The sequence below is a fragment of the Acomys minous genome (genome assembly GCF_964271855.1).
Source record: "Acomys minous genome assembly, chromosome: 6".
NCBI classification, from domain to species: Eukaryota; Metazoa; Chordata; class Mammalia; order Rodentia; family Muridae; genus Acomys; species Acomys minous.
The window spans coordinates 105,290,193-105,307,568 of record NC_140487.1 but is presented as its reverse complement, the minus strand read 5'-3'; the positions used below and the strand labels follow the sequence as shown (position 1 = coordinate 105,307,568).

Here is a 17,376-nt window from a genome sequence, read left to right as displayed (position 1 = left end):
CAGAGCCCACCCTGGGCTCCAGACCCAGCTGCTGTCGTTAACACAAGCTCTTTCGGGACCCACTCAGTTGCGGCTAGAGACCCAGACGCCATGCCAGCTCCCTCCTCACCCACCCGCTCTGGCTCTACTTCTTCAGCCTCCCTGCTGCATACTCTCCTCTTCAAGCAGCCTGCCTCTCCCTAGGCTCTGGCCGTATCTCTGACATGGGATCCCTAGGCAGCCCTACAGCACCTTCCGTTTCTCTCATCCACTATAACATGGCCTCACAGCTACTTTACAAAATGCAAAACTTGATCAATGTGAGCTTCTCTACAATGTGAGCTTTTAAAGCTAGGGTTCACAGTATATCAATATACATACATACATACATACATACATACATACATACATACATACATACGTAGCTAGTATCTTGCTATATGACCCTGGCTAGCCTGGACTTGCTATGTAAACCATGCCAGCCTCAAACTCATAGAGATGCTCACATCTGCTGCCCAGGTCATGGGATTAATAAAGGCATGCACTAGGACACCTGGCCTTGCACATAACATTTTATAGAAGACTCATCTTTTTTTCTCCCTCTAAGACAAGCTTTCTCTGTGTAGGTTTGGTTGTCCTGGAACTTACTCTGTAGACCAGGCTGGACTCAAACTCAGAGAGATCCCCCTGCCTCTGTCTCCGGGAGTGCTGGGATTAAAGGCGTGTGCCAAAACCAGGCTCATCATTTTGATCAGGTTTTTTGTTAGTTTTGGTTTTGGTTTTTTTCTTTTTCTGGTACTGGACATTGAACCTAGGGCCTGTGTCGGCTAGGCAAATATATGCCAAGTCCTTTTTATTTTTACTTAGATACAAGGTTTTGCTAAATTGTGCAGGTTGGCTCTGAACGCATTATATTGCTTAGCCTAGTCCCAACCTTTCAATTCTCCTGCCTCATCCTCCAAATAGCTGGTGTTATAAGAACCTGTCCATCAACAGGATTCCACCCCTCCCCCCCTTTTTTTTGGCTTTTTCAAGAGAGTTTCTCTGTGCAGCCTCGGCTATCCTGACTACCTTATAGAGCATGCCAGGTGAGCCTCGAAATCAGTGATTTGTCTGACTCTGCCTCCTGAGTGCTGGGATTAAAGGCGTGTGCCACCATGCCCGGCCCTGTTCACAGAGTTTTAAAGGCCTCTAATGACTAAGGAAAAGTTCAGAACCATTACCACGAGCCCCTCACGACCAAACATAAGCTGCTTCTGGGCTGCCTTCACTTCCTCATCAACTCTAATTTAGTGTCACCAAACAGGGGTTCCCTGTTCTTTCTGATTTTCAGATATACACTGGCCCTTGCCTGAACGACCTTCCACTCCTGAGCACTGCTTCTGGCTCCACAGGCTCTGTGAGGTGCACTGTTCTGGACGCCCACTGCCCACCTTTCTACAGAAAGAATCAATCCATTCTTTGCTACCTCTGTTTGATTCCTTGTCTCCCATTTCTCTTTGCACCTGGTTCTGAAGGAATGGAGAGTTTCACGGCTTAACTAATTTCTGGTCTCTAGTTTCCAGAATTGGGCATAGTGGACAGGAATGGGGGTGGGGTGGGGTGGGGTGGGGTGGGGGAGCAGCAGGGGTGGCAGACAAGCTAAACAGAGCAGAGAGACCATAATAAGAGCAAAGCCTCTTCAAGAAACAGAGTTAGGGCAGATACTTGAGGTTCAGTGGGGAAGAGGCACCATGAGTCTGCTTTACAGATACAAGGAGTATGTTCAGACACTACTCTGTCCCCGGGATGCAGGAGCTGCTTGGTCTGCGACACCTATGATCCACATCCTCTCCATCTACGTGCCCCACAAACTGCCCCACTGCTGCCCCTCACCATCTGGTTCATTGCAGTACGTTGCTGGGTCTGACTGCAGACTGTAGAGGCGAGCCTGTAAGCAACAGAGAAAAGAGAACAGAAATTCTGGGGAGGTGGATGCAGAGAAAATCCCCTCATGTATATCAAATCAGTTACCACCCTTGTTGGTTGCAAAGCCCACAGGGCACTTATTGGTGACTAGAGTGGCACTCGGCAAAGCAGTCTCTTACCCCATGTTCCCACCCTGAGAACTAAGAAACTATAGCAAGCGGGGTGTAAAACTGTATGTAGAACTCCTTCTGAAATATGGGAGATTTAGAAAATGTCAACTGCAATTAATGCTAATAAAGTCCAAACTTAAGGGCAAATTGTGATAATGTAATTATCCCCAAATTAAAATCCAACAAGGCTGAGTGGTCGTGCACACCTTTATTAATGTCAGCACTTGAGAAACAGAGGCAGGCAGATCTATTTAAGTTTAAGGCCAGCCTGATCTAGACACTGAGTTCCAGGTCAACCAATACTATACAGTGAGATTGTCTCAAAATAAAAGTAATTTAATGCCTAACCCCTCCCCCCAGCAAAAAAATTTAAAAGCCCATCAACAATGCTAGACAGTGGTAGCACAGGCTTTTAATTCCAACACCTGGGAGGCAGAGGCAGACAGATCTCAGAGTTTGAGGCCAGCCTGATCTACAAAACGAGTTTCAGGACAGCCAAAGCTACATAGAGAAACTCTGTCTTGATAAACCAAATAATAATAACAATAATAGCATAATTTAAAAATGAGATTTTTTTTAAAAATAAGATTTATTTATTTATTTTGTTTGTTTGTCTTTGTTTTGCTTTTCGAGACAAGGTTTATCTTGTCCTGGTTGTAAACTCAGGACCTCTGGAAGATCAGTGCTCTTAACCTCTGAGCCATCCCTCCAGGCCATAATTATTTTATATAATTAAAAATGTTAATATTACATAATTATAATGATTAATTAACTTGTAATGTAAAAATATAAGAATGATTATTTCATCAACCATATCTTAAGTGGGGAGGCAATTCAGTGGTAGGACACTTGCTTAGCATCTATAAGGCCAATACAGCAGGGAACAAAGTTAGGCCCAGCAAAAGAGAAAAGACAAAATCAATTTTAGAGCCAGTCTACCAAATGCACTGTAAAGCTATGCTTTACTGGGGCCACAGAAGCTAGACTTCAGCCGGTCAACCCCACCCCGCACAGCACGGCTGCCCGCACGGGAACGGCTGCACGGGAGCGTGGGGGTTGATAACTTAGACTCTATTCACTTAATACCTCAACGCTCTGGCACATGTTGGTAAAAGGTGCCAGTGATCAAAGTTTGGGATGGAAATCCGATGATAAGAAGGCCCAAATGCCATGATATGCCCATGTGAATTCAAGAGAGACTGACCACCGGACAGGAGAGCCGCACAAACATACTGCTCTGGTTGCTGCTCACGGGTTCGGATGGGTGCATTTACTTCTAGCAGAAATTAGTACTTTTGTTTTCCTTTTTCTTTCTTTTCTTTTCTTTTTTTTTTGGTTTTTCGAGACAGGGTTTCTCTGTGTAGCCTTGGCTGTCCTGGATGCACTCTGTAGACCAGGTTGGCCTAGAACTCACAGAGATCCACCTGCCTCTACCTCCCAAGTGCTGGGATTACAGGCGTGCCAAACATGTTCAAAGTGGAAAGGGACCCAAATGTGTAGCACCAGAACGTGACTGAACAAATGATTCCATCTGTGCTCATTTGCAGGAAAGCGGTTAGGAAAGATGCTGACAGTTTGTTATATAGCTCTTTGAAACAATACACACAAATGTCTGTTTGTTTAAAAGGAAAAAGCTCAAACTATCTTTACTCAAGTTTGTGAACAACAACAGCAACAATATGGAAGGCTATGAGACAAGAAGGAACCAGAGGTATCTCTGGGTAATGAGGTCACAGGATTAGAAACACAGCAGCCGGGCAACGGTGGGGAGTCTTTAATCCCAGCACTCAGCGGCAGAGGTACAAGGAGCTCTGTGAGTTCCAAGCCAGCCTGGTCTAGAGGAACACAGAGAAACCCTGGCTCAAAAAGAAAGAGAGAGAGAGAAACATAGTAATTATCTACTTTTTATTGATGTTCCCTAATTATACAAATTTGTCTATATTTTTAGCCTAAACACATATGGCTTTTGTGATTAAAGGTTGGTAGGTAAAGCTTTGAATCTCTAGCAAAGGCTGCCAGCAAATACCTTGGTGCCATCATATGGCTCAGCTGTGCCAGAGGGTGTGCCCATCAGGGTGATGACATCACAGTCGATGGTTTTGTCTGGTGAGGGGGCAAAGGTGTCTGAGATCACCCCTAAGAAGTCAGATAATCCCTTCTTCATTTTTTCTGTTGCCCCTGAGGAGCCTTCGGTCTGCAGAGAAAACCAAAGAAAGGAAGACAGTGTCCTAGGAGCAGGGTGCAATCAGGAGAGGGGTAGACTACATGCCAGGATGAGACACATGCGAAAATCCCTCTCCGCATCTCAGACTGGAGACAGAGGTAGGCAGAGCCCTCCTGCCCCAGGTGTGGATGCAGAACAGGGCCAAGGTGGACCTGAGGAGAGCTTCCATTGGTCAGTACATCAAAACAGCAAGGTAATCTAGGATGATCAAAAATTGGCAGGAGGGGCCAGGTGTGGTGGTGCATGCCTTTAACCCCAGTACTCTGGAGGCAGAGACAGGCGGGTCTCTGAGTTTGAGGCTAACCTGGTCTACAGAGTGAGTACAGGATAGCCAGAGCTACAGAGAGAAAACCTGTCTTGGGGGTGGGGGGCAAAAAAAAAAAAAAAAAAGGTAGGAGGGCCAGGGAGATGGCTCAGTGGGAAGAAGTGCTCACTGTGCAAGCATGAGGACCCGGGTTCAATCCCATGCACTCGTGTAAAGAGCAAGGTGTGGAGACAGAGGCAAGGAGGCAGACAGACAGAGCCTGGTGCTTGCTGGGAGAGGGCACAGTCAAGCCAAATGACAGGCTTTAGGCCCAGTGAAAGGTGCTGTCTCAAGAAACACGGTGGGGGCTGGAGAGATGGCTCAGAGGTTAAGAGCACTAACTGTTCTTCCAAAGGTCCTGAGTTCAATTCCCAGCAACCACATGGTGGCTCACAACCGTCTATAATGAGATCTGGTGCCCTCTTCTGGCCTGCAGGTGTACAAGCAGGCAAAACACTGTATACATGATAATAAATAAATCTTAAAAAAAAAAAAAAAAAGAAACACGGTGGATGCTTACGACACCTGAGACTGTTCCTTTGGCTTCTAGATGCATGTGAACCGCCAAGCATGTTTGTGTGAACCCAACCCACACATACTGCCCAGCCCACAATGAACATGTATGCATGTGCGCGCGCACACACACACACACACAGTCAAAGGAAGATCCATGTCGTTTTAGCAGGCCTGGAAATAGGTGGTGGTTTTGAATCTCAGGTCTCACACTGGTGGGCTATGAGACCACAGTATTCTGAGTCTGTCTTCTGTGAAATGTGGATGAATAAGACACAGCCAACCCTGACACAAACAAAGAGCAGCACTGTAACGCAACCTTGCATTATTGCTAAGGAAGCAGATTCTGTGCAGATGTTGGGGAAAATAAGCAGGATGAGGACAGCCAGCCTTGGCTTGTCAGGTGACACAAACAATACGTCACATCATGGGTCAGTACGCCTCTGCTTGGCATGGTTGATGAACTCAGAAGCAGGCCAGACTCCAAAAATCTCATGCAAAACCATAATATTGACTTTGCTTTGTTGAGACAGGATTCTGCTATGTCTTCAGGGCTATGTAGCTCAGGCTGACCTAAAACTTCCCATGTAACCAAGGCTGGCCTAACATTTAAAGTCTTCCAGCCTCAACCTCCCAAGTGTTGGGATTACATTGACATTTTCTCTCCTTTTAAAAAAGATTGTGTGTGTGTGTGTGTGTGTGTGTGTGTGTGTGTGTGTGTGTGTGTGTGTGTGTGTAGGTGTCCTCCACAGAGGCCAGAAGAGGTCAGAAGGCCCTGGACTTGGGCTGCAGGACGGGTGCTGGGCACTGAACTTAGGTTCCCTGGAAGAGCTGTCTCTCCAGCTGCTAGCAGTATTTAGGCATCTCCAACCTAGAATCAATCGATCGTGGTGCCTACCACACATGCTGACAGAAGGGTACAATCATATTTGTTGAATGGAAAATAAATAAGTAAATGAATTAAGCGGTGCTTGTTGCTGGCTAGACTCAGGAGTTCATCAAGTTACAAACTGTCATTCACGCTTTTGGCCTGGTTGTTGTTTCACAGCTCAGGCTGGTCTGAATGTCCAAACCTCATGTCCCAGTCTCCTGTGTGCTAGAATTACAGGCATGTGCCACCACACCCACTGTGTCATCTGTGACTGTCAACAGCGACAGTAAGCAAGGAGGACTTTATAAATAAAGCCCCCAAACTTGCCCTCTTTCTTTCTTTTCCTGTTCCCCCCCCCCTTTTGGTTTTTCTTTACAAATTACAAATTTAAAAAAAAATTATTTATTTATTATGTATACAATGTTTTGCCTGCATGTACACCTGAAGAGGGCACCAGACCTCGTTATAGATGGTTGTGAGCCACACGTGGTTGCTGGGAATTGAACTCAGGACCTCTGGAAGAGCAGTCAGTGTCCTTAACCTCTGAGCCATCTCTCCAGCCCTCTTTTTGGTTTTTCGAGACAGGGTCTCTCTGTGTAGCCTTGGCTGTCTTGGACTCACTTTGTAGACCAGGCTGACCTCGAACTCACAGTGATCCACCTGCCTCCGCCTCCCGAGTGCAGGGATCAAAGGCGCCACCACACCTGTTTCCATTCTTAATCCCCTTCTCCTTCTCTGACATATGAGAGGGGCTTTATGTATGTTGCCCCAGCTGGTCTGAGTGTCTAGGTGCAGGAGATTCACCTCAGCCTCTTGTACAGGGAAAACAACCACACAGCCAGATCCAGCTCAATTTGTTATAACATGGCCTCTACTGGTCTCAGGGCGATGATTTAGACAGAGATCAAATGAAGAAACTAGTTTGTTTCTAGACTAATGGAAAAACTGTAAACTGTATATAAAAGGCAGCATGTTAGCTAGAAATAGTGGGTCATATCTGTAGTCCCAGTACTTGGAAGGCTGAGGCAGGAGCATTGCCATGTGCTTGAAGCCAGACTGGGCTATATAGTGAGATGAGGCCTCCAAACCACCACCACCAACACACACACACACACACACACACACACACACACACACACCTAGACAATTAGACAAACTACAAGGTTATCTTTGCTCCTACAGTATTTTTGCTTTTTATACTCTGATGCCTAGTTTTACGTCAACCTGACTCAAGAATGTCATTTGAGAGAAGAGAGCTTCAATTGAAAAAATGATTCTGTATGATCAGAGAAAGCCAGTAAGGGAGCAGGCCCAGCCCACTGTGAGTGGGGTCACCCCTGGGCTGGTGGTCCTGGGTTCCATAAGAAAGCAGGCTGAGCTGGGCATGTCCCAAAGAAAACCAAAACAACAACAACAAAACAAACACACAACAACAACAACAACAAACCCTTTTTTGCCTAAGTTGTTTTTGGTATCATAGCGGTTTTTTGTTTTGTTTTGTGAAAACAAGATTTCTCTGTGTATGTAGCCCTGGCTGTCCTGAAACTCAATCTGTACACCAGGCTGTCCTTAAAACTCAGAGATCTGTCTGCCTCTGCCTCCTGAGTGCTGGGACTAAAGGTTTGCACCACCACTGCCTGGTGTCATACTGTTTTATCACAGTAATAAAAACACATACTGACTTTAAAATCTAACGCCTACAGAAGATTTCATTGTACATCTCAGATTAACAAAACAGAGCCATGAGAAGATAAATTGGCACAAAATACGCATACTTGAAACCTATAATACACTCAATTTAAAAAATTTTATTGTGTGTGATGTGGGGGGGATTTTTGTATGTAGCATGATGAACATGTGGAGGTCAGAGGTCAGAGGTCAGAGGCTTGGTTCTCCGACTTTTACATGAGCTTTGGATAATCAACTCAGGTTGTCAGGCTTCAGTGACAAGTTCTTAACCTGCTAAACCATCTTGTTGGCACACATACAAACACACACATCTGTGTCTGTGTTTTAAAAATTAATTATTTTGGGCGGCAGTGTCTCATATAGCTCAGGTTGGCCTCAAACTCACTACAGTGCAGTGCTGAAACCACAGATATGAGCCACCATGCCTAGTTTGTCTTGTTACTATGGACAGCCAACTTGAAGAGACCTAAAATCACCCAGGTGGCAAGCTTCTGGTCACACCCGGGAGGGATTATCTGAACTAGGCTGGACGCTAGGCCTGCAGGAAGAACATCGTAGCTGAGATTTGCGCTGGGAGCTGGGGTCCTGGACTGAGTAAAGGGAGACACTGAGCCGAGACCAGTGTCCATCCCTCTCTTCCTGACTGCAACAGTGATGTGACCGGCTTCCTCCTCACGCTCCTGCTGTCATGACCCCCTCACAATGAGCTGCAGCCTCCAACTGTGAGCCAGAATAACCCTTTTTAAACTGCTCTTCTCAGGCATCTGATCACAGTAATGAGACAAGGAAGCAACACACTAGCACTTCTCTCTTCTCTTTCTTTACAAAACAAAACAAAACAAAAACAAAAAATAAAAAGATATTAAAAGCCAAAAACTATACTTATCCTTGACTCTTTCCAACATATGGCAATAGGCAAAATCTTTTTTCTTTTTTCTTTTTAAAGATTTATTTATTATGTATACAGTATTCTGCATGTACACCTGCACACCAGAAGAAGGCACTAGATCTCATTATAGATGGTTGTGAGCCACCATGTGGTTGCTGGGAATTGAAGTCAGGACCTCTGAAGAGCAGACAGTGCTCCATCTCCAGCCCCAATAGGCAAAAATCTTAACAAGAATAACATTACTGAAGATCTGTACACAATACCAGAAGTGCAATAGACAACTGAGGGCTTTTAAATTTTACCTAACTGACGTCTAGGACACTGTAGAATGAGGCCTGCAATGATTTAAGTAAAACCGTTAACTTAAGGTGCTGGAGAGCTGGCTCAGGAGTCAAGTAGTCCTTTTCCAGAGAACCTGGGTTCCCTTCCCAGCACCCACATGGTGATTTACAACCATCTGTAACTCAGTTCCAAAAGATCTCACACCTTCTTCTGCCCTCCATAGGCATGTGGTGTACAGGTATACATACGTGCAAAATACCTACATATTTTTTAAATAGATACATACACACACACATTATATATGTATACACACACACACACACACACACACACACACACATACACACTTTTTCTTTAGGTTTTCAAGACAAGGTTTCTCTGTGTAGCCTTGGCTGTCCTGGATTTGCTTTGTAGACCAGGCTGGCCTCGAACTCACAGCGATCCGCCTGCCTCTGCTTCCCGAGTGCTGGGATTACAGGTGTGCACCACCACACCCGGCTACATACACACATTTTTAACTAAGTCAAGAGCCAGGTGTGTTAGTACATGCATGTAATCCTAGCCTTTGGAGCTAGGGTCGGGAGAAATCAGGAGTTTAAGGCCATTCGCTGATACACAACCAGTGTGAGACTACTCTAGGACATTTGAAATGTGAGTCGGGAGAGGGAAACAAAAGAAAACAAAGGGGTAAATATAAGTTAAATATACTAGTGGCCAAGTGTGGTGGCCCACGCCTTTAATCCCAGCACTTGGGAAGCAGAGGCAGGTGGATCTCTGTGAGTTCGAGGCCAGCCTGGTCTACAAAATGAGTCCAGGACAGCCAAGACTACACAGAGAAACTCTGTCTCGGGGAAAAAAAAAAAAGAAATATATTAGTATTCAGGGCTGGCAAAAAGGCCCAGTGGGCGGTAAAGACACATTGTGCTAACCCTGACAGCCTGGAATCAGGGGAAAACTGACTCCACACGTTGCCTTCTAACCTGGCACACATGTATATACACACAAGAACATACATATTTATGAATACGATTTTTTTTAATTGTATTTAGTTGGCCCCAGTTTTTTTTTTCCTAAAGAAAGTATACACAGGAGCTATCACCCAAATATTAACAATAGTTACCGTCATGGGAACGGTTTCTTTTATACACACATACACCACAGTTTACCTACATTTTCTACAATACATGATTTGCTAATGGAAAACGTTTGCTAAAACAATATAGAAGTGGGAAATTATTACTCTATAGCTTGTTTGCTTGACAAACAATTCCTTCAAAAAGTAGAAGGAAAAATATCCCTTCCCCACCAACAGAAAAATATAATCACTTAATGAAAGAAAAGCGGGACGCCCCCACTAGGTTCCCAGGGCAGACCTGACTGTGAGGGCGGTCAGGCAAGGTGTGGGCCATACTCACGGCTAGCTTCTCCTTGACCACACTGGCCGTGGCGGCTATGGTGCAGGCTGTGTCATGCTGTACCACCTGGGTAAATTCTGTCAGGTCCCGCTTCATGAACTCCAGAGCCTCGGTGGACTATGGAAGACAGAGAAAAATGACAAAGCTGGCAGGCTCCATCACTCCATGTGTCTGGGCTTCTTCAGCACCAAACAGGTAGATGGAGATGCCAAGGGACGTAAGAGCCAAGGCTGGAAAATAATGCTGAGTTGTTCCAATTCCGTAACCTGGGATTACCTGTCAACAGAGAGGAAAACGCCTGTTATTTAGCCTACAAACTAAGACTCAGCCCTGGATCTCAGAAGTGTGCGCAGGGGGATTCTCACTGAGTCCCTGTTTCTCTCCTGTCAAATGATCTCAAATGCAGAATGGCATTATGAACATACACGTGAATGAAAACTTGCTTTGATATGTCTCCCCATCACACGAGAGGGTTTTTCTGGCTGTCCTGGAACTCAACTCTGTAGACCAGGCTGGCCTTGAACTTGGAGAGTCACCTGCCTCTGCCTCGGCCTTGTTTTGTTTTGTTTTTCGAGACAGGGTGTAGCCTTGGCTGTCCTGGACTCACTTTGTAGACCAGGCTGGCCTCGAACTCACAGCGATCCGCCTGCCTCTGCCTCCCGAGTGCTGGGATTAAAGGCGTGCGCCACCACGCCCGGCTCTGCCTCGGCCTCTTAAATGCTGGGATTAAAGGCTTTTTTTGGCTTTTGTTTTTTTGAATCCAAGGAAGAATAGACTGTGTTTGAAAGCTAGCCTGAGCCAGCTGGTCCTCTGCTGCCTTCTGTGTCTGCCTTGCTTATGTCATGCTCACCAACTCAAAAATGACTTCCTGGAGCATCAGTGCTCACTCCACCTCGCACGTCCTCTCATTTTACCTGGGATCAGCCATCTGAACTTTCTCATTTTGTTCTGAGAAGGCTCACTATGTAGGCTGGACCTTCTGCCTCTGCCTCCCTCCCGAGTGCTGAGATTACAGATCTGCACAATCATGCCCAGCCAAAACATGTTTTTGAGTCCTCGTGTTTTTGTTTTTCCTAGGATGGGTCTGCCTACTTTTTACTGCCCTGGCATGACTGAGCGGGACCATGAGGAACCCACCAAAAGGCTGAAGCAGATGGGACACAATGACATTTTTTTGGTTTTGTTCTGTTTTTTGAGATAGGGTTTCTCTGTGTAGCCTTGGCTGTCCTGCATTCACTTTGTAGACCAGGCTGGCCTCACACTCAGAGACTCACCTGCATCTGCCTCCCCAAGTGCTGGGATTATAAGCAAGTGCCACCACGCCTGGCGAAATTTTCATTTTTAATATGTCACTCTAATGACTGGCATAGTTTTAGGCACTCAGAGTCAAGGAGGCCATGGGATATCTGGGTAGTTGTCAGGTGAGACCTATCCTTAAGCACCAAAGGCTCTAGGAATAGAAACAGGAATCGCCCCTAAGGAGAGGTGCACAGTAAGAGTCTGCCGAGTCCACACAGCTGTGAGCTGAGGACAAAGATCCCCAGAGCCCCATTTTTAAAAGGGCAGGGGGAGAAACATGAGCCTGACAGTCAGTAAAGGAAACCCCGGATGAGTGTGTGGAGAACTGAAAGAATTACATCACAAAAGTCAGAAGAGTGAATTAAAAAAAAAAAAGGGGGGGGTGATGGGGTGGGGTAGGGAGCACGTTAGTGTCAACTGCTGCAGAAAGTTCCAGAAAGATAAGGGCTAAAAACTACCCAGTGGAGCTGGCGAGTGTCATTACAGATAAGTGTATAGGTGGTGGCTTCAGAGGCAGGGAGCAAGGGAGGCGAGATCAAGATTATTGACTTCATTTTTTTTTTTTAAAGTATCTGAGGCTGTTGAAAAAAAGACTTGAGAGAAGAGTTTCTGAAATCAAGGGGAAGAAAAGAAATAAGAGGAGGGAAAATGGTGTGCCCAGACTCGGAGGGACCAGGGCATCTGTGGTGAAGACAAGAAGCAACGGTGCCTTCTCTAACCCTGCGTCTGCGCTTGCACTTGGGGGCGTAGGATAGATGGATGTACAGGAGGCTCAGGGCAGGAGCAGGCAGGAGGCAGAGGAAGGCCAGGTACACCGTCCTCTCACAGTGGCAGGGGCAATACAGGCTGAGGGAGCAGGGAAGTGACTGATCCGAGAGGCTCCAGGACGGGAAGCAACGGTAAGGAGAGCAGCAAGAGAGCAAGAGAAACGCAGAAGGAAAAAATGGTGACCAGACTTTACCTATAGCACCTGATAAAGAGGGTGGATGCTCGTACAGTACTCTCAGTGCTATCCACGGCCACAGCGCTCTACAGATCACGTCTAATGCTCGGGACATCCCGCTAGCTAGGGAGTATTATTTCACTTTGCAGGTGATGAAATGAGGCCTAGGAAGCATAAAAAGGAACTTGCCCGAGTCAAAGGTGGTGGCGTCCACTTGTAATCCCAGCACTTGGGGAGGCAGAGGCAGGCGGATCGCTGTGAGTCTGAGACCAGCCTGGTCTACACATATGAGTTCCAGAGCAGCCAAGGGCCACACACACAATGAGACACTGTCTCAAAACAAAACAAACCGACAAAAAAAAAAAAAGAAGAAGAATAACTTGCCCCGGTTCCCATACGTGTAAATAACGAACGGGTGAGAGTTACGTCTTCTCTTACTGACGCTGACCCAGGAAGCCCTTGTGTGGCACCTGCTGACATGACCTCCATACCTTCCTTCTGGGAAGCATGTTACTGTGAGATCTCATATTAAACCTTAGCATAAAGTCTCCTCCTTTAACAAAACAAACAGCTCAGCGAATTCTCACTGTATTGGGCTGTAGCTTGAGGGGGGGTGCTCTCCAGGGATACCCAGGCCAGGGGGAGGGAAAAACAAAAACAACAACAACAACAACAACAACAAACCTGCACCTAAAGGACTGGGCTGCTTTGGGATCAGAAGCCTCTTGGAGTCTGCCCTGAAGCAGGACTCACTTCTTTTGCTTGAGGTGGTAAATAGTAATTAGTTTTTCCACGACTTAGCTGAGTTGGTTTTAAAAACAAGGTAATGTGGGAGAAAACAAGAACGCGCAACTGGCGCCGCCTACTACAGCGTCAAGCATCAGGAATTACTCAGCCAGCCATTTCCCCCCAAGTCTCCACTTTCTGGCCACCGGCCCCGGTCCCTTTGCAAATCACTCAGATAGGCACCAGGCACCAGTGTGTACGGCGATCCTAATCTCTACTTAGATTCTTGTTTTTCACCTTCCTTGCTATACCCTCCCCGCCGGCTCATGACTCCCTGGGCTAAGAACAGACGTCAGGTACTCTCCTTTCGCAGGATTTCCGACAGTAACTAAGCAGCTATTTTGTTTGACTGCCTCCCGCAAGCAGACTGAGTTTTATGAGGCCCGAGACTGACTGACTGCCAGGCTAAGGAAGGTCTGTATCCTCCCAACCTGTCTGAGAGTACCGACTGCTGAGAGAGCAAGGTGCTGTCCAGTGATGGCGTTTTGCCCTTTTCTCTCAAACGGCCTCACGGAAGCTCAAGATGTCCTGGCAAGGCCAGGCAGACTTGGCTGCAAGGAAGTCGGCCCTGTCGAGAGAAGACCGGGTGCTGCGCCGGCTTACCTTCTCTTTGACTGCCTGGTAGCTCTGCTGCAGCCAGCTCCGCCACCACCCCACGTCCTCCCTGTGGAAGACAAGATACATCTCTGGCTGCCCAGCCGTGCGACTCCAGCCCAAGCCTCCGCTGCGGCCGGCGGGGGAGGGAGGGAGGCTTCGCCGGCCGCTTCCCCACCCCCACCCCCTCGCACCACGCCTCCATTCTGCCCTTTCAGCTCGATCCGCACCCGCGCTGGTAACCTGTCCCCAACAGGGACACCTTGGCTCAGTACCCCAACCCTGGGAGAACCCAGGCCCCAACGCCAGAGAGCGGAACGACAGGCTCACCCTTCCGCCATCTTGCCCGCATGACATCACCACTATTTACCGACCTTTGACTTCCGACACGGAGCCGCCCCCTCAGGCTCCGCCCCCAAAAGCGCGTCCCGATCCTAGCCCTCCGCCCAATCCCCGCCCCTTACATCAAATATGCCCTCCTTTGTCCAATCCGAGTTCCGATTTTGATTCTTTTTTTTTTTTTTTAGTTCCGCCTCTAAACTTTCGGATCCAATCCTGTTCAAGATTGTCCTCAGGTCCCACCTACTAACCACTAGCTTTCCTGGTAGCCCCTGACTACAGTGGCCTCTCTGGGCCAAGCTTGGCAGTGAGGCGAGAAAAGGAGGGAGCTGGCTGGGCTCGAACGTCAAGCTCGAGCGTCAAGCTCGAACGCAAGGCAAGGACCTCCCCCCTTTGTGAAACCAGCTGTGTAACAGCTGCTGGGTCTTCTCTATCGGGCTGACTCAGCAAGCTCAGACCGCGGGCCTCTGAGCCACAGTTTGGAGGGTTGTGGGGAAAATTCAGAGGCCGCTTCAAGCTTTGTTGTGACAACCGCCACCACTCCCAAGTAATCTTTTGGAGAGGCGCATTCAGTCATCACTACTCGGTGGCCCAGCTTAAGCTTAGATGTGACATGAGCTTAAATGTGTTCTGCAAAGATCCGGAGATCTACTGAGAGAGGGGAGTCAAGGTCTATTGAGTTGTGAAAGGGGATTCCTTAGATCTGGTGGCCCTACCTACTACTGCAATTCAGGGCCATCCCCCTGCTGGTTAAGGTCGCTTCCACCACTGGATCCCATAGCTTCTTGTCTGCCTAAGGACCAAGCTACCCTAATTCTCCCAGCGCTCCTCCAAAGCCACTCAACTAACTTTTCTTTAAGAGATTGTTGCTGTTATTATTTTCCTGTCTAAAAGACTAACACACACACACACACACACACACACACACACACACACACACACCCTTTTTTCCCCTTTCAACGAGTCCAGGGGCTTGCAGGTAGCCAGGGCTGGCTTAGAACTTGTGTAGTTAAGCTGGCTTCCAACTCTATTCTGCCCCAACTCCCCCAGTGCTAGGATTAAAGGTGTGCACCACTGTGCCTGCCTGACTTAACAACTAACCCTTTTTTGACACCACCGAATTTCCCTGCTTCTGCATAGTGGACAAATCGACTTATTCACTGTCTCCTGTTTCTTTTACTATGTTAAGAGTCTCTTTCGGTCAGGCTTTTGCCTTCTCACAATCCACCGAAGGAAGTTTTGTTAACGTCTCCAAGAACAGTGGCAAATTTTTTATTCCCTTACTTGAACCATTAATATGTCCCATGACTCAGTGGGCCACCTCCCCCCCCCCAAAAAAAAAGCCCATCCGATGGCCACCTCCCTCTTCCCATAGTCCTTCAAATCTTCCAAAAGGCATTATCTGTTCACAGAATGAAGCATGTATGCTCCCATGTTCTCCCTTCGGTCCCTACCTGGTTGATGTGACCTTGCATTGCTCTTTGGTTACATTGCCCCCATAGATATTGGCCACTTAGATTTCCCTAAAAATGTCTGGTGCTTTCCTGACCCAGAGCCCTAACATTTGTTCGATCTACTTACAATGCTCAAGCTCTTACCCACCCTGACCACATTATTGAAAACTGAAGCTTGTGCCTCAGTGGAGCACGCACCTTTAAGCACAGCACGCGGAGGCGGAGGCGGAGGCGGGTGGGTCTCTATGAGTTTGAGGCTGGACTGACCTATACCGAGTTCAGACAAAAACAATGCCACCCAAACCAAAAGTCCTCAAGCGCGCATGCTCAGTGCTGTCATCTTTCTTCCCTGCTTATTTGTTTCCCCCTCCAAATCCAACACCATAGATAATGTTGTGTATTTTAGTTTTTTAAGGAAATGACCTGCCTCTTCTGTCCAGAATTGTGATCTCCATGAAGACAGATTTTTGTCTGTCTTGGTTGCCTGTCTGCTCCCAGTACCTAAGAACGGTGCCTGGGGTGAGATATACATGCAGCAGTTGTTGAGTGAATTAAAAACAAACAAACAAAAAAACTACCTGGAGAGCAAAATCAAAGACCAGACCAGTGCAGAACAGTCTGGAGCAGCTAAAATGAGGAGGAGAAGGAGATGGAGAGGGTGGGGAATGAAGGGTGTTAACATCCAGACCCCGAGACTTCTGAACCAGCAGCAAAGGTCAGTTGTTTGTCTTGGGGAGCTGCAGGATCAAATGAGCCAGAGACCAGACCGCTGACCGCACATCCATCTTACCTGATGCCATCCAAGGCTTTGTCTAATGTTTACTTTTGTTTCTGAATTTTGTCTTTTTAAGTCAGGCTCAGTGGGGGCCAGAGAGATAACTCCGCAGTTAAGAGCCTTGCTCTTCTTCCAGAAGACCCAGCTCCTAGCAGCCACAGGATGGCTGACAACCTTCCAGAACCCCAGGTCTAAGAGGTCCAAGGGCCTCTTTCTGGCCTCTGCAGGCAGCAAGCACTCACATACCCACATACATACGTTCATGCAGGCAAAACACGCATACACATAATAATAGAAATGTAAATCTGTTTTTAATCTTGCTACATGGCTGGCTCCAGACTTGCTATGTAGCCTAGGCTGTCCTAGAATGCCTCATCCTGTCTTTAAAACAAAGGCAGCGGGCTGGAGAGGTGGCTCAGAGGGTAAGAGCACTGGCTGCTCTTCCAGAGGTCCTGAGTTCAATTCCCGGCAACCACATGGTGGCTCACAACCATCTACAATGTGATCTGGTGCCCTCTTCTGGCCTGCAGGTGCACATGCAGGCAGAGCACTGTATACATACAAATAAATAAATCTTTAAAAACAAAACAAAACAAAGGCAGTTGTCAATTTTGGCCACCTCCATGACTTCTATCTGGACCCAAGCCACTGGGTTAACTGGGAGAGCCACACAAGTGCTGGAAATATGGGTACGCATCATTGGATAAGAAAATTATTTTGGCATAGTGGCATGCACCTTTAATCCCAGCCGTCGCTCAGAAGGCAGAGGCACACAGATCTCTGAATGTGAGGTCAGTGTGGTTTCCACAGTAAGTTCTAGGCCAGCCAGGAACATGAGTCCTACAAAAAAAATTTTTTTTTGTTTCTTTGTTTTTTATTTTGTTTGGGTTTTTATTTTTTTATTTATTTATTTTTTGTCATGCAATGATGTGATAAAACTCA

At 47.1% G+C, this 17,376-nt stretch overlaps 1 protein-coding gene across 2 annotated transcripts in view; it reads right to left on the bottom strand.

Annotated features, from left to right (window-relative positions):
* The window catches only part of BSDC1 (BSD domain containing 1), a 32,667-nt gene extending 18,313 nt beyond the window's left edge, over positions 1-14,354 (bottom strand). The window contains exons 1-5 of one of the 2 annotated variants that reach the window (XM_084787885.1): positions 14,331-14,354; positions 13,876-13,936; positions 10,245-10,361; positions 4,084-4,251; positions 1,855-1,909 (exon numbers count right to left, since the gene is read on the bottom strand). In XM_084787885.1, coding sequence (XP_084644011.1) covers positions 1,855-1,909; positions 4,084-4,251; positions 10,245-10,361; positions 13,876-13,936; positions 14,331-14,332 — 403 coding nt within the window. In that variant the 5' untranslated portion in view covers positions 14,333-14,354. Of the gene's footprint in view, positions 1-1,854; positions 1,910-4,083; positions 4,252-10,244; positions 10,362-13,875; positions 13,937-14,196; positions 14,269-14,330 lie in introns of those variants that run through there. The other variant, XM_084787884.1, reaches the window with a different exon arrangement.
* Positions 14,355-17,376: the final 3,022 nt, after the last annotated feature.